This window comes from Diabrotica virgifera, chromosome 1 (genome assembly GCF_917563875.1).
Source record: "Diabrotica virgifera virgifera chromosome 1, PGI_DIABVI_V3a".
NCBI lineage: Eukaryota > Metazoa > Arthropoda > Insecta > Coleoptera > Chrysomelidae > Diabrotica > Diabrotica virgifera.
The window spans coordinates 26,262,373-26,284,142 of record NC_065443.1 but is presented as its reverse complement, the minus strand read 5'-3'; the positions used below and the strand labels follow the sequence as shown (position 1 = coordinate 26,284,142).

The following is a 21,770-nucleotide window of genomic DNA, read 5'->3' as shown; positions in this document are numbered from 1 at the left end:
ATAATTGCCCCACGAAACAAAGGTTAAAATATATAATACGATTGTGATACCGACGATACTGTATACGAGCGAAAATTGGACTTTACAGAAAAAGCATAATAACATAAATGCAATTGAGATGAGACATCTACGAGCTATAGCCGGAAAGACCAAATGGGATAGAATAAGAAATGAGGTAATAAGAGGGATAACTAAACAGGAACCAATAATGAATAAAATAATAAAGAGACAATTAAACTGGTATGGACATCTGATGAGAATGAAACCTAGTCGACTAACAAGGAAAATTCACGAAACAAGGAATATTACACAAAAGAAAAAAGGCAGACCGAGGAAAACATGGATACAGCAAATAGTAGAAGCAGGAAAAATTAAAGATAAAACGCTAGAAGAAATGAAACTAATAGCACAAGACAGAAAAGAATGGAAGAGATGGGTGAATATGTATCTAAACTAAACCCAAATCCGACACCCTAAAGGGTATAAGGAAGGGGGGAAAGAAAGAAAGTATATAATCAGTTACCATATTCGTGATTTGGTAACAAGTAAAGAGTGCTCTTCAGCACCTCTAGAGAGTATGAATTAATTGATCACGAATTCCTTGTGTTGACAAGCTACACTTCTTTCAAGTGAATATACTTTAGGTAGATCAAGACAGTCATGGAGAGTACATGCTGAAGATGCATTGAAAACGCTTTAAATTAGGATGCGAGAAAGGACGCCAGCTTTAGAAATGACACATATTATATATATTTTTTATTATCGGAAATGGTACTTAGCACATTTTTCTTACCTTATTTCTACAGGACACGGGGATATCTCTAACTTTAAGGTAGCCGGTATACACTTCAACTTTTTCAACACCAAAGTAGGTTTCTTCAATTCCTGCAAACTTTTATACAAATCCTCATCTTTAAGCCTATCACTTTCTTGTTTAAAAAACGATGACATCGTCAAGGTAATAGGTCTGAACGAATCGATGCTATTGGCTAAATGATGAGGCGACCATGATCGTCTCTTATTCTGTCTCTCTAACGAACCTCTTCGCGTTAAGGTACTCATATCAGTTGCTCGGCGTCTCAATTGCTCCAAACCACCTGCTGATGATTTTCGGTCTAAAAATAAAAAAAAATATGTTCTATTAAATAATACTCATAGTACACTTTTTGACGGTTTTTGCTGTAAAATTTAAAGAACCGCTTAGATTGACATGAAATTTGGCATACGCATAACAAACATGTCAAAGAAAAAAAGTGATATTGTGCCGATAAGTGCTTTTGCCCTTTTCGGGGGTGAAAAATATACGTCCAAAATAAGTCCGGAATTCGATAAACTGACTAATTCTAAGCAACTTTTGTTCTATACAGCTTTTTCACCAAGTCAATACTTTTCGAATTATTTGCGAGTGAACATGTTCATTTTTCAACAAAACAAATACGTTTTTAGACATTTTCTCGCAAATAATTTAAAAAGTAAGTATTTTATCGAAAAAAACAGTATTAACAAAAAATAGCCTGTAAAAAAGTGAAAAAAATGGTGTATGCATGAAGTCTCTAGATCTAGTAGAAGCAGAGTTATAGCTAACGAAAAATAGGTTCATATTCGCCAAATTTCATATTTCAACGTGAAATAACCAAAAAAATTAAGCACTTTTTGGAGAAAACTCATTATAACTTTTTTACAGATTTTAAAATGCTTTATTTCTCTTATTATAAATAAAGATTCTCTAATTAGCAACTTAAATTAAATTATTCGTTACCGCTTCACAAGTTGTTTATTTATGTTGTGTTTATATAATCTGTAAGTTTTATCGAATCAACGTGCTTATTTAAAAAAAAACTGGTTTTAAAGTAAAATTTAAAAAAAATTTATTTCAAAAATAATGCTTTTTTTACAATAACTTTTATGAATTAACTTTTCTGAATATCTTGTATTTTTTTGTTTGAAAGACAAAGGGTTAAGATTTGGTGTTTCTAAATTTGCATACACTCGTGATTAGTGACTTGTTGAAACCCTTTCAACTACAGTCCTTTCAAAAATAAGAACTTTAAACTCATGAAGCTTACAGATCGTATAAACCATACATACACCAGTAAAGCAACTTGTGAAATGGTAACGAATAAGTTCAATTGAGATGCTAATTAGGGGGTGATTTTCCCGATTTTTTTACCAACAAAAAAGGTACCAACTTTATTTTGAGCGTAACTTGTTTACTTTTGATGCTAGAAATTTTTCTATAAAACAAAAATAAAGCTTTTTTAAATACTTTACAAGTGCTTCATTTTTTTTATTTCACGTCAAAATATTCGATTTGGAATTTGACGAATATGAACCTATTTTTCATTAGCTATAAGTCTACTTCTACTAGGTCTAAATATCTAATACATAGACTATATAATAAAAGTTGCTTAGAATTAGTCAGTTTATCGAATTCAGGACTTATTTTTGACGTATATTTTTTTCACCCCCCGAGACGAGGTGAAACTCATCCCAGGGCAAAAGCACACATCGGCACAATATCACTTTTTTTCTTTGACTTGTTAGCTATGTGTATGCCAAATTTCATGTCAATCCAAGCAGTTTTGTAAAATTTAGAGGTTTTGCAAGATTTTACCGTTAAAGAACGTACTATCAGAAATATGAGGAGCATGGAGACGTGCATCAAACAGGCACCGACAAAACTTCTTTGAGAAAGCAATATCTTACCTAAACTATTAGTATTTGAAGATCCCCCTCCCATGGAATCTCTGTCTGAGTCCCTCTCTAAAGAATTACCTCCATTGATAACGTTTACTAAATTGATAGCAGTCCAAGCAAATGCTTGTCTGTACTTTCCTAATCGCTCGCACACTGAAACTGCAACTGATTTAAGTTTATCTCGATTCTGCAAAAAAAAAAAGGAACCGGTTAGTTGATATTAGTATTTGTATTGCGTACAATAAAGCTTTTCACGCACGGAGAGCTATACTATAATATACATTATATCTCATATTACAGCTCATATAGCTCACTATAAGAAATGAGTTAGACTGCATACAAGGAGCCATAATATATATTATAGTTCCGTGTAATCAGGCACTCATTCCATAGTGAGCGATATGAGATGTTAATACAGGGTGTCCCGGAAAATAGTGCGTTCCTTAAAGGTATAGGTAGAAGGCACCATGTAGAACAAAAAACTCTTATAACATTTTTTTCTAAATGCAACCGTTTGACCAAAAAATTAAAATGTATTTTGGTATCCAAATTTAAATCTGACAACTATGTGCGGTACGCAAATTTAAGCATAGACAGTCCCATGTAAATAGATAGAAGATGATAGTAAACAGATAGTTTTAAAGAATCCTGTTTAGTGTCAATGCCGAAAATGTTTTCGAATAGTGAGTGTATTACCTATTATGTTATTACCTATGAATGGTGTTTGTGAAAGGTTACTTGAAACATCTATTCGGTATATTAATTATTTTCAAGTAAGTACAACTTAGTTATTTCAGTTCACAAGTAAACAAATTACTGAGACATTATCTGGTGTATTTAAGTTCCACTGTAAACTATTAAAACTATGTAATTCAGTTAAAGCCCTCAGCAATACTCAGCATTCAACCCATTTAAACCTTACTAAATACATAATACTAGTTTAGTTAAAAGATGTGTTTTTATGTTAAAAGATGTGTAATTCATTTAAAATTATGCAATAGGTATTTCAATACATTTCAAAAGAAAATAATTTTAGTAAACAAATAGTAAATACATAAGTAGTATTACCTACTATTAGGTTGGATTATTTTAAATACTGTTAATCACAATCACAAACGAGTTCTTATTATGTTATTATGCCGTAGTGCGTACGATGTTGCCAGTTTATTAAAATTTCCAAACATTAAAATACAGGTATATGGAAAACAATGTTAACTTTTTTTTGGAAACGCTTAACTTTAGAAAAAAATGGTATAGGACTTTTTTGTTCCAAATTGTGTATTCTCTCCATACCTTAAAGGAACGCACTATTTTCCGGGACACCCTGTATATGAGATATAATATATATTATCGTACAGCTCCCCGTCAGTAACAAGCTTAAATATCGTATATAACAATAAATATATTCTACTAACTTATTAATTTATGTTTTAAAAAATAGGAAACTTGCATACATTTTTAAATATTAAAATAACATTAAAAAACATTGAGCTTAAAAAACAAATATTTTTAACTCATACACTTATTACGACGTTTTGAAAATGCTATAAAATTCAAATTTCTTAGGAGGCGCTTGAACGTCTTTCTATTGGTCTGACGTCACGGACCACAACCGGGCTACGAGTCGAGCCCGGTTAAAAACGCAATTATCCACGAATACTGAATTTTACTGTGCAAAATATGAAGAACGAAAGTAAATTCCAAATTATATTGTTGTTTATTGGAGTAATTATTAGAGCAAAATACTTTCGTACTTCTTATGTTTACACTAAAATATTCGTTGTCGCGATAATCCAAAACAGACGTATATTCGTGTAATACACCATAACATTTTAATGGTATTTAATTGGAAATTACTAGATATTATTTGTATTCTTGCATAGTTCTACAATCAATTTTAGTTTCAAAGTGAAATTTATAAATCTTTATAAATTGCTACATTCTAAAGTGCTTAAAATGCATAAGTAGATACTATTACTCATGAGGGGTTTTCAAAAGAAAGCGACGTACATTTTAATCGTCTTTAATTGAAATACTAAGGGTAAGTTTAATTTAACTGGACCAACTTGGGGATTAAAAATACAAGATCCTAAATATTTCTTAATTAATGGAACAGATTTTGCAAACATTCTCGAAGCATTGCTTTCGCTTATGCCGAAATCATCGCCAAGATACATAAATGTGTGTCCTGTTCTTTCTTAGAGTTAAAAATATATGCATTGTTTGTGTTTTATAATATTTTTCCATTAATTGAAACGTATACAATCTAGGTTTGCATTGTAACTTCATCACTGTACACTTCAGAGACAACATTTTAAATTGTTTTGCTTCCTCTTCTTTCGCATCTTCATCACAAGATAAAGAATCACTTTCACTGTACCAATAGTCATCACTACCACTATATTCACTATTATCTTCAAATACAGAACGTCCTGATTCACTTTTTGTATCTTCAAATAATGTTTGCAAGTCTTTTGTAGGTGAAGTTCCTGCATCTTTTTATGTATTTTCAATGGCGACATCCCGACTGTAACACTCCTTTGAAATTTACACTGAATACCTTAACTTCTGATTTTGATGTGAGTCTGTGTTGATGCATTATTCAGTTTTTGAGGTAAAGCTGGTTGGTTTAATTCAGGTACTGGTTGAACTAAGTTTGTGAAACTAGGATCACACTGTCTCTTATAGGCCTTGGGCCCGCATATACAATTATTATTTATGACCACACCGTTGAAACTTTTTGTACTTGTTATTTGGGTGGAGTCGGACAAATTTTGAGCTTGGCGTATTATGGTAGTGGGGCGTTTGTCTGTCAAGCGGTGACGAAGTTGTCAATTTTATGCAAGAAAAAAATTTATTACCACATTGGTCATTCTATTTTAATCAATGGATTTTGTCATATAAACAACGAAAACAATTTTGTCGGACAAAAATATTGGGGCATATGACGCGTCGGACACGCTAAATATGTCAAATTTATGAAAATAATAAATTTATTACCACATCGACAATTTTAACGGTATCTATCATAAAACCTTTTTACAATAATGTGGTAACCTTGTCGGACAATTTTCACGGGGCATATGCGCAGTCGGACGCGCCGAAGATGTCAATTTCCTGAAAATTTTTTATTTATTACCACAGATGTCATTTTTATTTTGTACTGTTCTTTTACATGTGTAATGCATATTGGATCACTTGTCGGACAAAAATAATGGGGCGTTTTGGTACAATTAAAATAAAAAGTAATTTTTATGCATACAGGGTGTTTGGTAAAGAATGGGCCATAGCTTAACCTCAGGTCCCTGAGGTTAAAATAGGCCGATTTAAGCTAACTTACCTTAGTACAAAGTTTATAATAGCCGAGATACAGGGTGTCAAAGTTAAACTTTTTTTTTATTTATTATTGAATATTTCCTGATAGGTATGAGATAACAACATGAAATTTTATATCTGGGGGTTTCTTGGGTCGAGAAATCTATATTCCTTACCAAAAATTATGCATTGCCCAGAGGGCGCCACATATGCCTTTCAGCACTCATTTATTACGTTCAATTTTTTTTATCCCTTACTCTGTATAATTTTGACATTAAAATTTTTATTTTCCTATTAGTTTTACTTAAAAAAGGTATACTTCTTTCATCTTCCTAAACTCAACCGTTTTCGAGATAAACGCATTTTAAATATGCGATACACCATCATTTTTAGCATAATATCATTGTAGTTACACCCGAAAAATAACTTAAAATTTATGAAAATAATAAATTTATTACCACATAGCTAATTTTAACGAAATCTACCATAAAACCTTTTTACAATAATGTGGTAACCTTGTCGGACAATTTTCACGGGGCATATGCGCAGTCGGACGCGCTGAAAATGTCAATTTCCTGAAAATTTTTTATTTATTACCACAGATGTTATTTTTATTTTGTACTGTTTTTTTACATGTGTAATGCATATTGGATCACTTGTCGGACAAAAATAATGGGGCGTTTTGGTACAATTTAAAAAAAAATAATTTTTATACATTTTTGACTTCATATTAAATTACGTATTTTTCGGCTCATATTACCCGTATGCGCGCCAATGGTGAATAATAAATTCTTAACTGTAGTTAAAAAATGTAGTTAATAATGTAACTGTAGTTAATACCCAAAATTAATTTTGGGTACAACTCTAAGTCATCATCATCATCATCATCATCATTTGGCTCTACAACTCTATGTGAGTCTTGGCCGCGTTTACTATTTCCCTCCATTGTTGTCGGTCCTGAGCAGCTATTTCCTATTGCTGTACTCCCATTTTGCGTAGATCGCTGGCTACTGCGTCCTTCCATCTCTTTCTTGGGCGACCAACTGACCTCTTTCCATCGGGCCTTTCCCAGAATGTGGCGTTTAGAAGTCTTTCGTCACTTGATCTTAGTACGTGACCCGCCCATCGTATTCTGTTTGATTTAATGTAGCGTACTATGTTTTCATCTCCGTATATTACCTGGAGTTCATCATTGTGTCTTCTTCTCCATTCTCCAAGTCATACCCTTTTAAATTTTTTACTTAATGTGTGTAACAATTTTCAGCTAAATCGATCTAAAAATAACCGAGAAAAACTGTTTTAAATTTTTTTTGATAATACCTCCTCGTCGATAGCCTAAAATAATGAAGTTTTCTGTTCGTTTGCCCCAACATTTTTGTCAGACAGTTACATGTTTTGGTTAAGAATATAATTAGTTGTAACTTACTACTTTGTCGGAAAAATGGTTGTAAATATAAGGGATGCACGAACCCAGCATAACTTAAAAGTATATTTTATTAATAAACATTAAATTTTTTGTCCGACTTTGGATTTGCCCCAATATTTTTGTCCGACACTTAGATTTTTTGATTTGGAATAAAACTACTTATAACCCGATTTGTGTCGGAATTTTTTTTTATTTCGAGAAAAAAAACTACAGAACTATGTTTGTCGTTGTTCAAGGAGTATGTACGCAAATATCAGATCACAATTTTTCTAAAATTTTCCCCTTTTGTCGGAAATTTTTTTGGAAAAATTTTGAGTACAGCTCTGCGTCTACCATTTTAAATGCTTTACTTAGTGTGTGTACCAATTTTGAGCTAAATCGATTCAAAAATAACCAAGAAAACTGTTTTAAAAATTTTTTTGATAATACCTTCTCGTCGATAGCCTAAAAGAATTAAGCTTTCTGTTCGTTTGCCCCAAGATTTTTGTCAGACAATTACATTTTTTGTTTAAGAGTATAATTACTTATAACTTACTACTTTTGTCGGAAAAATGGTGGTAAAGATAAGGGATACACGAACCCAGCATAGTTTAAAAGTATAGTTTATCAATAAAAATTAAATTTTTTGTACGAATTTGGATTTGCCCCAATATTTTTGTCGGACACTTAGATTTTTTTATTTGTAATATAACTACTTATAACCTGATACTTGTGTCGGAAATTTTTTTTATTTCGAGAAAAAAAACTACAGAACCATGTTTGTCGTTGTTCAAAAAGTATGTACGCAAATATCATATCACAATTTTTCTAAAATTTTCCCTCTTGTCGGAAATTTTTTTGGGAAAATTTTGGGTACAGCTCTACGTCATACCCTTTTAAATGTTTTACTTAGTGTTTGTACCAATTTTCAGCTAAATCGATTCAAAAATTACCGAGAAAACTCTTTTAAAATATTTTTGGATAATACCTCCTCGTCCACAGCCTAAAAGAATTAAGTTTCCTGTTCGTTTGCCCCAACATTTTTGTCAGACAATTACATTTTTTGTTCAAGAGTATAATTACTTGTAACTTACTACTTTTGTCGGAAAAATGGTTGTAAAGATAAGGGATGCACGAACCCAGAATAGTTTAAAAGTATAGTTTATTAATAAAAATTAAATTTTTTGTCCGATTTTGGATTTGCCCCACTATTTATGTCGGACACTTAGATTTTTTGATTTTATAATATAACTACTTAAAACCTGATACATGTGCTGAAATTTTTTTTTAATTCCAGGAAAAAATAGAGAACGATGTTTGTCGTTGTTCAAGGAGTATGTACACAAATTATCAGATCACAATTTTTCTAAAATTTTCCCTCTTGTCGGAAATTTTTTTGGAAAAATTTTGGGTACAGCTCTACGTCATACCCTTTTAAATGTTTTACTTAGTGTGTGTACCAATTTTGAGCTAAATCGATTCAAAAATAACCGAGAAAACTGTTCTAAAAATTTTTTTGATAATACCTTCTCGTCGATAGCCCAAAAGAATTAAGTTTTCTGTTCGTTTGCCCCAAGATTTTTGTCAGACAATTACGTTTTTTGTTTAAGAATATAATTACTTGTAACTTACTACTTTTGTCGGAAAAATGGTTGTAAAGATAAGGGATACACGAACCCAGCATAATTTAAAAGTATAGTTTATCAATAAAAATTAAATTTTTTGTCCGACTTTGGATTTGCCCCAATATTTTTGTCGGACACTTAGATTTTTTGATTTGGAATATAACTACTTATAACCTGATACTTGTGTCGGAAATTTTTTTAATTCGAGAAAAAAAAAACTACAGAACAATGTTTGTCGTTGTTCAAGAAGTATGTACACAAATTATCAGATCACAATTTTTCTAAAATTTTTCCTCTTGCCGGAAAATTTGTTAAGAAAATTTTGGGTTCCGACCTACGTCATACCCTTTTAAATGCTTTACTTAGTGTGTGTACCAATTTTCAGCTAAATCGATTCAAAAGTAACCGAGAAACACTGTTTTAAAATTTTTTTTTGATAATACCTCCTCGTCGATAGCCTAAAAGAATTAAGTTTTCTGTTCGTTTGCCCCAACATTTTTGTCAGACAATTACATTTTTTGTTTAAGGATATAATTATTTGTAACTTACTACCTTTGTCGGAAAAATGGTTGTAAAGATAAGGGATACACGAACCCAGCATAATTTAAAAGTATAGTTTATCAATAAAAATTAAATTTTTTGTCCGACTTTGGATTTGCCCCAATATTTTTGTCGGACACTTAGATTTTTTGATTTGGAATATAACTACTTATAACCTGATACTTATATCGGAAATTTTTTTTTATTTCGAGAAAAAAAACTACAGAACGATGTTTGTCGTTGTTCAAGGAGTATGTACGCAAATATCAGATCACAATTTTTCTAAAATTTTAACTCTTGTCCGAAATTTTTTTGGGAAAATTTTGGGTACAGCTCTACGCCATACCCTTTTAAATGTTTTACTTAGTGTGTGTACCAATTTTCAGCTAAGTCGATTCAAAAATAACCGAGAAAAACTGTTTTAAAATATTTTTGGATAATACCTCCTCGTCCATAGCCTAAAAGAATTAAGTTTCCTGTTCGTTTGCCCCAACATTTTTGTCAGACAATTACATTTTTTGTTTAAGAGTATAATTACTTGTATCCTACTACTATTGTCGGAAAAATGGTTGTAAAGATAAGGGATGCACGAACCCAGAATAGTTTAACAGTATAGTTTATTAATAAAAATTAAATTTTTTGTCCGACTTTGGATGTGCCCCACTATTTATGTCGGGCACTTAGATTTTTTGATTTGGAATATAACTACTTATAACCTGATACATGGGCTGAAATTTTTTTTCAATTCGAGAAAAAATACAGAACGATGTTTGTCGTTGTTCAAGGAGTATGTACACAAATTATCAGATCACAATTTTTCTAAAATTTTCCCTCTTGTCGGAAAATTTTTTAAGAAAATTTTGGGTTCCGATCTACGTCATACCCTTTTAAATGCTTTACTTAGTGTGTGTACCACTTTTCAGCTAAATCGATTGAAAAGTAACCGAGAAACAGCGTTTTAAATTTTTTTTTTGATAATACCTCCTCGTCGATAGCCTAAAAGAATTAAGTTTTCTGTTCGTTTGCCCCAACATTTTTGTCAGACAATTACATTTTTTGTTTAAGAATATAATTACTTGTAACCTACTACTTTTGTCGGAACAATGTTTGTAAAGATAAGGGATGCACGAACCCAGAATAATTTGAAAGTATAGTTTCCTAATAAAAATTAAATTTTTTGTCCGACTGTCGAGTTGCCCCAATATTTTTTTCCGACACTTTGATTTTTTGATTAAGAATATAATTACTTATAACCTACTAATGTTGTCGGAAAAATGGTTTTAAAGGTAAGGGTTGCACGAACCCAGTATTTTTTAAAAGACAGTTTATTAATAAAAATTAAATTTTTTGTCCGACTTTGGATTTGACCCATTATTTTTGTCGGACACTTAGATTTTGTGATTTACAATATAACTACTTATAACCTTATACTTGTGTCGGAAATTTTTTTAATTGGAAAAAAAATACAGAACGATGTTTGTCGTTGTTCAAGGAGTATGTAAGCAAATATCAGATCACAATTTTTCTAAAATTTTCCCTCTTGTCCGAAATTTTTTTGGGAAAATTTTGGGTACAGCTCTACGTCATACCCTTTTAAATGTTTTACTTAGTGTGTGTACCAATTTTCAGCTAAATCGATTCAAAAATAACCGAGAAAATCTGTTTTAAAATATTTTTGGATAATACCTCCTCGTCCATAGCCTAAAAGAGTTAAGTTTCCTGTTCGTTTGCCCCAACATTTTTGTCAGACAATTACATTTTTTGTTTAAGAGTATAATTACTTGTATCCTATAATTTTTGTCTAAAAAATGGTTGTAAAGATAAGGGATGCACGAACCCAGAATAGTTTAAAAGTATAGTTTATTAATAAAAATTAAATTTTTTGTCCGACTTTGGATGTGCCCCACTATTTATGTCGGGCACTTAGATTTTTTGATTTGGAATATAACTACTTATAACCTGATACATGTGCTGAAAATTTTTTTTTAATTCGAGAAAAAAATACAGAACGATGTTTGTCGTTGTTCAAGGAGTATGTACACAAATTATCAGATCACAATTTTTCTAAAATTTTCCCTCTTGTCGGAAAATTTTTTAAGAAAATTTTGGGTTCCGACCTACGTCATACCCTTTTAAATGCTTTACTTAGTGTGTGTACCAATTTTCAGCTAAATCGATTCAAAAGTAACCGAGAAACATTGTTTTAAAATTTTTTTTTGATAATACCTCCTCGTCGATAGCCTAAAAGAATTAAGTTTTCTGTTCGTTTGCCCCAACATTTTTGTCAGACAATTACATTTTTTGTTTTAGAATATAATTACTTGTAACCTACAACTTTTGTCGGAAAAATGGTTGTAAAGATAAGGGATGCACGAACCCAGCATAATTTGAAAGTATAGTTTACTAATAAAAATAAAAATTTTTGTCCGACTGTCGAGTTGCCCCAATATTTTTGTCGGACACTTTGATTTTTTTATTAAGAATATAATTACTTATAACCTACTAATGTTGTCGGAAAAATGGTTTTAAAGGTAAGGGTTGCACGAACCCAGTATTTTTTAAAAGACAGTTTATTAATAAAAATTAAATTTTTTGTCCGACTTTGGATTTGCCCCAATATTTTTGTCGGACACTTAGATTTTTTGATTTGGAATATAACTACTTATAACCTGATACTTGTGTCGGAAATTTTTTTTTATTTCGAGAAAAAAACTACAGAACGATGTTTGTCGTTGTTCAAGGAGTATGTACGCAAATATCAGATCACAATTTTTCTAAAATTTTCCCTCTTGTCCGAAATTGTTTTGGGAAAATTTTGGGTACAGCGCTACGTCATACCCTTTTAAATGTTTTACTTAGCGTGTGTACCAATTTTCAGCTAAATGGATTCAAAAATAACCGAGAAAAACTGTTTTAAAATATTTTTGGATAATACCTCCTCGTCCATAGCCCAAAAGAATTAAGTTTCCTGTTCGTTTGCCCCAACAGTTTTGTCAGACAACTACATTTTTTGTTTAAGAGTATAATTACTTGTATCCTACTACTTTTATCGGAAAAATGGTTGTAAAGATAAGGGATGCACGAACCCAGAATAATTTAAAAGTATAGTTTATTAATAAAAATTAAATTTTTTGTCCGACTTTGGATGTGCCCCACTATTTATGTCGGGCACTTAGATTTTTTGATTTGGAATATAACTACTTATAACCTGATACATGTGCTGAATTTTTTTTTAATACGAGAAAAAAATACAGAACCATGTTTGTCGTTGTTCAAGGAGTATGTACACAAATTATCAGATCACAATTTTTCTAAAATTTTCCCTCTTGTCGGAAAATTTTTTTAGAAAATTTTGGGTTCCGACCCACGTCATACCCTTTTAAATGCTTTACTTAGTGTGTGTACCAATTTTCAGCTAAATCGATTCAAAGTAACCGAGAAACACTGTTTTAAAATTTTTTTTTGATAATACCTCCTCGTCGATAGCCTAAAAGGATTAAGTTTTCTGTTCGTTTGCCCCAACATTTTTGTCAGACAAATACATTTTTTGTTTAAGAATATAATTACTTGTAACCTACTACTTTTGTCGGAAAAATGGTTGTAAAGATAAGGGATGCACGAACCCAGCATAATTTGAAAGTATAGTTTACTAATAAAAATTACATTTTTTGTCCGACCGTCGAGTTGCCCCAATATTTTTGTCCGACACTTTGATTTTTTGATTAAGAATATAATTACTTATAACCTACTAATGTTGTCGGAAAAATGGTTTTAAAGGTAAGGGTTGGACGAACCCAGTATTTTTTAAAAGACAGTTTATTAATAAAAATTAAATTTTTTGTCCGACTTTGGATTTGACCCAATATTTTTGTCGGACACTTAGATTTTTTGATTTAGAATATAACTACTTATAACCTGATACTTGTGTCGGAAATTTTTTTTAATTGGAAAAAAAAAACTACAGAACGATGTTTGTCGTTGTTCAAGGAGTATGTAAGCAAATATCAGATCACAATTTTTCTAAAATTTTCCCTCTTGTCAGAAAATTTTTTAAGAAAATTTTGGGTACAGCTCTACGCCATACCCTTTTAAATGTTTTACTTAGTGTGTGTACCAATTTTGAGCTAAATCGATTCAAAAATAACCGAGAAAACTCTTTTAAAATTTTTTGATATTACTTTCTCGTCGATAGCCTAAAAAATTAAGTTTTCTGTTCGTTTGCCCCAAGATTTTTGTCAAACAATTACATTTTTTGTTTAAGAATCTAATTACTTGTAACTTACTACCTTTGTCGGAAAAATGGTTGTAAAGATAAGGGCTACACGAACCCAGCATAATTTAAAAGTATAGTTTATCAATAAAAATTAAATTTTTTGTCCGACTTTGGATTTGCCCCAATATTTTTGTCGAACACTTAGATTTTTTGATTTGGAATATAACTACTTATAACCTGATACTTGATCCCGAAATTTTTTTTTATTTCGAGAAAAAAAACTACAGAGCGATGTTTGTCGTTGTTCAAGGAGTATGTACGCAAATATCAGATCACAATTTTTCTAAAATTTTCCCTCTTGTCCGAAATTTTTTTGGGAAAACTTTGGGTACAGCTCTACGTCATACCCTTTTAAATGTTTTACTTAGTGTGTGTACCAATTTTCAGCTAAATCGATTCAAAAATAACCGAGAAAAACTGTTTTAAAATATTTTTGGATAATACCTCCTCGTCCATAGCCTAAAAGAATTAAGTTTCCTGTTCGTTTGCCCCAACATTTTTGTCAGACAATTACATTTTTTGTTTAAGAGTATAATTACTTGTATCCTACTACTTTTGTCGGAAAAATGGTTGTAAAGATAAGGGATGCACGAACCCAGAATAGTTTAAAAGTGTAGTTTATTAATAAAAATTAAATTTTTTGTCCGACTTTGGATGTGCCCCACTATTTATGTCGGGCACTTAGATTTTTTGATTTGGAATATAACTACTTATAACCTGATACATGTGCTGAAAATTTTTTTTTAATTCGAGAAAAAAATACAGAACGATGTTTGTCGTTGTTCAAGGAGTATATACACACATTATCAGATCACAATTTTTCTAAAATTTTCCCTCTTGTCGCAAAATTTTTTAAGAAAATTTTGGGTTACGACCTACGTCATACCCTTTTAAATGCTTTACTTAGTCTGTGTACCAATTTTCAGCTAAATCGATTCAAAAGTAACCGAGAAACTCTGTTTTAAAATTTCTTTTTGATAATACCTCCTCGTCGATAGCCTAAAAGAATTAAGTTTTCTGTTCGTTTGCCCCAACATTTTTGTCAGACAATTACATTTTTTGTTTAAGAATATAATTACTTGTAACCTACTATTTTTGTCTGAAAAATGGTTGTAAAATAAGGGATGCACGAACCCAGCATAATTGGAGAAAGTATAGTTTACTAATAAAAATTAAATTTTTTGTCCGACTGTCGAGTTGCCCCAATATTTTTGTCCGACACTTTGATTTTTTGATTAAGAATATAATTACTTATAACCTACTAATGTTGTCGGAAAAATGGTTGTAAATAAAAAAAATTCAGGAAATTGACATCTTCGGCGCGTCCGACTGCGCATATGCCCCGTGAAAATTGTCCGACAAGGTTACCACATTATTGTAAAAATGCTTTATGGTAGATACCGTTAAAATTATCCATGTGGTAATAAATTTATTATTTTCATAAATTTGACATATTTAGCGTGTCCGACGCGTCGTATGCCCCAATATTTTTGTCCGACAAAATTGTTTTCGTTGTTTATATGATAAAATCCATTGATTAAAATAGAATGACCAATGTGGTAATAAATTTTTTTCTTGCATAAAGTTGACAACTTCGTCACCGCTTGACAGACAAACGCCCCACTATCATAATGCGCCAAGCTCAAAATTTGTCCGACTCCACCCAAATAACAAGTACAAAAAGTTTCAACGGTGTGGTCATAAATAATAATTGTATATGCGGGCCCAAGGCCTATTATCATCATTGTCCTCTAGAACAGACTTAGATGTAGAAGCGGCATCTTCAAGAAGCTGTAGTTTAACTCTTTTAAGGGCTGCTTCCCTCATGGGCTGAGAAAAAGTTTGTTTTCTGTTTGGTTAACAATCAAATATGTGCGGGACAACACCTGACTTAATAATTTTGGGACCACCCATAATCTTGAATTTATATAGTTATCCATGTCTTGTTCCAACTGCAACAAATAAACAAGATTAAGTAGACACATTTCATGAAACGACAATTACCTAATATTTTTTCTTGAAATAGAAAATATCTTATTTATTAGGTTCCTTAAAACATCCCATCGAAATGATCCTCACAGATATAAAGGCCTTTGCTTCTTTGTGAAATATCCTTTTTATCTCGCCTGCATGCCTTTGGCCATTTCAATCGACGTTTTGGTTCTGCTGGTAGAGTAAAAAAATATTTGTTGGATGTTCTGACAGTTGCGCTTTGACATTCCGGCACTATATAGTCTTATATTACGCAGATTTGTTTTCCATTTTGATTAAGTATATTATACACTAAATACAATAATATAAACACCGAGCAAACAAAACAGTTATTCGACACGCACAACTACTAATGACAAAATGCATTTAATGCAATAGCTCACCAAACGGCCGAACGAGAACACAGTGGTTGGTGACGTCAGACCCCAGCTCGCGCTTTTGAAGTTGTTTGAAACGGAAATTTTGGACGCGGAACTATATCAGTTGTTGTACGTACACCATTCATGTGTACATTCACCATTCATGTGAAGACGTAATATTTTGAATATAACATTTTTAAACATAAATTAACAATTTTATGTAAAAATATTTTTATGTGCAAGTTCCCTATTAGGTTGTTCAAATGAAAAGGTACGAAATGTCGTAACAACGTAACAGCAAACATATGTTTGCCTCTGCCGCTATGGGATAACATAGTGAAACATACAGGGATGCAAATGTAGCCTTCGATCGGGCATGCCCTAACGCCCCCATGCGCAGTAGAGAGTAGAGGTTCTTATAAGAGCGCCGTCCAAGTTCTCTCTCCTATGGCGCTACAGCCCAAGTCCAGCCCTGGCCTCCCCCAACATCCGCCTCCAAGTATCTCTGTCCCTGTTTGCTCTCCTCCAGTTGTACACCCTCAATATCTCTTTAGCATCATCATGGCGTTCACATTGCAAAATTCGACGATTCAGGAGCAGCGAGACGTTATCAGGTTTCTAACGGCGGAACGTATTAAACCGGCCGCCATTCATCGCCGGATGGTGACCATATACGGGAAAGAATGTGTGTCCGACAAGTCAGTGAGAAAATAGAGTGCCCGTTTTCGTGCAGACTGTAAGAGCTTGGTTGATGAAACGAGACCTGGCCAAGTAAACACGGTTATCACGGCCGATCTCATCGAGAAGGTGGACGACCTACCTAGTGAGAAGTGATCGGTTGTCCTGCGATTTCCATATATTTGGTTCCCTGAAAAAAAATTTCAAAGGGAAGCGCTTCAACTTGGACGACAAACTGAAGGGCTGTGAGGGACTGGGTCTCGTCACAGCAACAGGAATTCTGGGAATAAGGAATCCCTCGGCTCGTTAATCAATGGGATAGTTGTGCTCAGGCCAATGGTGAATACTTTGAATAAAGAGTTCATTTATACCCACAGTATCATTTCGTACGTTTTCATTTACAACAAACTTAGTAGACATACTTTTCACTTTTCCCTATAGACTACTTATATTGTCCCTTTCACACTATAACATATTTATTAATATTTTTAACATTATAGGGTAAAGTCACTGTTAACCTTTTTTGTGATTTTTTATGAAAGAAAAAGTTAAATAACAACAACATTAGAAGATGCGCTTATCATGTTTTTAAGTGTTAAAAATAATTATGTATTCAACAATAGAGAAAAAGGCGATGCGGTAGATAGTCTGGCTAGACATGTTTTGGCTTGTACAGTATATTATATATAAGGGGCTTGCCATATCAATTCGAAATCAAAGTAGAAATATTTCAAGCGAATATCAAGCTGGATTTACAACAAATCGTCAAATCAAAGAAAGACCAAAAAAGAAGTGTTTAGAAGAGGTTAAAAGCGATGTAAAAAAACTAAAAATATCGGACTGGGAGGAAAAGATGAAAAACAGAAATGAGTGGAAAAATAGTGAAAAAAAAAGAATGTGTGTGTACTTTGTACGCACGTAAGAAGATATTCTTCTATTATATAGGTAATTTCAACGAAGTAAATATACTTAACAGGTTATTTGTATTTTATTTAAAAATTAAACTAACTTTCTTATCAACCACTTTCAAAAATTTTTTATTAAAACCAAAAATAAAAAAATGAATCGCCCAGGATTCGAACCCGCGTCATTCCAATCACGGAGCTAAAGCCCTACCAACTACACCAGCGAGGTCCTTGTAATTGACATGTAAGTTTCGGATATAATTACACAACACGGCGAGACATAGTGTAAAAATATTATGCCTACATAATATGTTATTATTTTAGTACAGAGAAACACAAATCCAAAAACACAAGAATTATAATAAATAATACATTTACTAAAAACACTAATATATTCTTTTAATGACTTATTTGCACGGATACAGATACATAAATACCTATCTTGAAAGATTAGCAAGGAACTACATACTGTCTGTGTGCACAGGCGCGCAGATTTACGTACAATTTTACCCTCAATCGAATCGCGCCTAAAGAAGAATATCTTCAAAAATAAAAGTCATGAACCTCCAGGCCTGAAGGAAAAACCTGGAATATAGTTAAAAACTAAGTAATTGTTATGGAATTATTATTAAAATTAATTAAGATTTACATCAGAGCGTTGGCAGATTCACGGCAAAGAAATAAACAAAAATTTGAAACTCTAGCAATGGGTGATATAAGAATAATATACAGAACATTGATTAGAACATCTTAAAATAATACAACAAATATACAGGGTGTATGGTAAAGAATAGGCCATAGCTTAACCTTAGATTCCTGAGCTTAAAATAGGTCGATTTAAGCTAACTTACCTTAGTACAAAAGTTGGTAATAACCGAAATACAGGGTGCCAAATTTAAACTTTTATTTTATTTATTTTTGAATATTTTCTGACAGGCATGGGATGACAACACGAAAATTGGTAAGTGGTGCTGATGCTGGTATGGTACAACCTACTAAATTATGTTAAAAAAACGTTTCTGGCTACTACCAGAGGCGTACGACGGCGGAACGTGAATGGTTGGCCCTTCCCAAATTCTACGTCACTGGCGGAATTGCTATTTTAGTGCAATTTTTCAATTCTCCAATACTTTCTACATAAAAAACATATCTACTTTTCATTCGTAACGATAAAGCCATTAGTTTTCGAGATATTTGAAGCTAAAAACGAAGGAGCATAATACATTAAGGCTATGGGTACATAATTCGCAAATATTTTACGGGTATCCCTACTTTATCTGTCTTTACACGGCAAAATACGTGTAGTAAAATTCACACTGGTATGGATATGTAAACATTACTAGAATGTCATTCTACTTGAAAATGTCATCATTAATTTAAAGAGATGGCTTTTGAATGGTCTTGGATAACTGTTATTTTTATAATTGCAAATTATTAATTCAGTTAATAAATGTGATAATTTTTTCACTAACTATGTATTCAGTGATTGTAATAATTTATTTGTACAACAAAAACTAATACTCAATCGAGAAAAGAGGAAAAGTGTTAAAGTGATTTTTTAATAATATATTGTTACGGAACGCTTACAATTTTGAACATATTTAACAACAAAATACTTGGATCACAGAATATATTATCCTGATGTATTCTCTGCTTGGATTTTCCACAAATAATACACAATAAATAACTGTTTATTAAGTTCACGTCTTAAATCAATTATTTATCAAATACACTATATATCAATAATATTTAATCAATATTTCAAAATATTCCCGATACAATGTCAAATATTTAAAATTGTCACTGATTGTCAGTGTCTGACTGATAATATATGCTGACAATATTATATTCGGCTGAGTGCTTTGTAAGACAAAGATAGATTTGGAAAATATTACCACGGCATTGTGTTCATTTTTTTCGAATCCTGAAAAAACCAATAAATATTTTTGAAAATTTTAAACGCAGAATGAAAGACTAAATTATTACCGAGGGCCGAAAGTCCTTCAGAATAAATAAAAAGTTTATTTTGAATGAGATATTTGAAATTAAAAATCACACTAAATTTTCTCTTAGATTTTCACCCCTGTAACTTATTAAAATAAACATTATAGAAGTTCTCAGGGACTTTCGGCCCTCGCTAATAACGTAATCTTTCATTCTGCGTTTAAATTTTTCAAAAATACTTATTAGTTTTCTCAGGATTCGAAATAAAATAAATCCCCATTTGAATAGCATTGCAGCCGAAAATACGTACCGATCCTCTTAATCAAAATAAGTGTGCCTTTTCATTTTTAACTTCAAATATCTCGAAAACTAATGAATTTATCGTTACGAACGAAGAGTATATTATTTGCATAGAAAGTATTGGAGAATCTAAAAATTATGCTAGAATAGCAGTTTCATCAGTGGCGTAGAATTTGGGAAGGGTCAACCATTCACTTTCCCCTGTCGTACGCCTCTGGTAGTAGCCAGAAACGATTATGTAACATAATTTAGTAGGGTGTACAGTGCCTAGACTTTCTGCCAAGTATCACACGGATATATTAAATTATTTTAAACTATTCTTTTTTTTTTAATAATTTATTCTTTATTTAAAACTTTAAGAACTATGTGTGCCCGGTACTATAAAACTATTTGACATATCCTTAGGTACGTGGCAGAAAGTGTAGGTACTACTGTACACCCTACTAAATTATGTTAAATAATCGTTTGTGGTTAATACCAGAGGCGTACTACAGGGGAAATTGAATGGTTGACCCTTCCCAAATTCTACGCCACTCATGAAACTGCTATTTTAGCATAATTTTTAGATTCTCCAATACTTTCTATGCAAATAATATACTGTTCATTCGTAACGATAAAGTCATTAGTTTTCGAGATATTATTTGAAGTTAAAAATGAAAAGGCACACTTATTTTGATTAATATATTATGCTCCTTCGTTTTTAGTTTCACATACCTCGAAAACTAATGGCTTCATCGTTACGAATGAAGAGTATGTTTTTTACAGAGAAAGTATTGGAGAATCAAAAAATTGCATTAAAGTAGCAATTCCGCCAGTGGCGTAGAATTTGGGAAGAGTCAACCATTCACGTTCCCCCGTCGTACGCCTCTGGTAGTAGCCAGAAACGTTTGTTTTACATAATTTAGTAGACTGTACAAAACCAGCACCACTTACCAAATTTCGTGTTATCCCATGCCTGTCAGGAAATATTCAAAAATTAATAAAATAAAAGTTTAACTTTGACACCCTGTATTTCGGTTATTATCAACTTTTGTACTAAGGTAAGTTAGCTTAAATTGACCCATTTTAAGCTCAGGAATCTAAGGTTAAGCTATGGCCCATTCTTTAGCAAACACCCTGTATAAGAATCTGGTACCAATAAAATAAAGCAGTTTATTGATGGCTAAAAAGGCATAATCGAAAAATTTTTAAGATATACAAAACTTCTCTAAAGCTATCATTGAAATTGAAATAACTTACCTTATCTTCTTTAAGATATGGTTCAACACATTCACTTATATCACCCTGTAGGACTTTCTCCAGTCGAATTACTATAAACAGATCAGGACTCGGATGAGAAATATTAAAAATACAGCCTCTTGCTAAGGTGCTGGTATCAGAATAAGGCACGTGACCTCCTAGCATTCTTTTCAGTCCTTCCGGATTCAAATCATAATAAAACGTTTCAGATACCTTTTTGCGTTCTTTGCAATCGTATAATGCCATGGATGCAAAGAGTGGTTCTACTTCAATTTCCATGCTAAGTAAAAAAGTAATTCAGAATTAATGCTTATTATTTATTACAACTATATAGGTATATAACAAAAAAAATAGAAAACGGTCACACAAGACCTTGTTTATAATTATTTGATAGGATCTTCACTAACGGACATTATGTGTTATATAAAATACTGTGTAATTTTAGAAGCGTTTATAAGAAGTAGTATAATGTGTGATAGAAAAATTTATTTTAAACTG

General features: G+C 32.0%; 1 protein-coding gene and 1 long non-coding RNA gene across 2 annotated transcripts in view; both read right to left on the bottom strand.

Moving 5' to 3' along the window:
• The window catches only part of LOC114328867 (dedicator of cytokinesis protein 7), a 139,635-nt gene that overhangs the window by 90,497 nt on the left and 27,368 nt on the right, over positions 1 to 21,770 (bottom strand). Inside the window, exons 6-8 of the mRNA XM_028277835.2 lie at positions 21,273 to 21,552; positions 2,707 to 2,884; positions 794 to 1,115 (exon numbers count right to left, since the gene is read on the bottom strand). Coding sequence (XP_028133636.2) covers positions 794 to 1,115; positions 2,707 to 2,884; positions 21,273 to 21,552 — 780 coding nt within the window. The remainder of the gene's footprint in view (positions 1 to 793; positions 1,116 to 2,706; positions 2,885 to 21,272; positions 21,553 to 21,770) is intronic.
• On the bottom strand, positions 6,294 to 15,194 carry LOC126887740 (uncharacterized). Its single transcript, XR_007699179.1, has 3 exons — positions 14,300 to 15,194; positions 9,878 to 11,268; positions 6,294 to 7,720 (listed from the first exon to the last, which is right to left on the bottom strand). It is a non-coding gene; the product is annotated as an uncharacterized LOC126887740 (long non-coding RNA).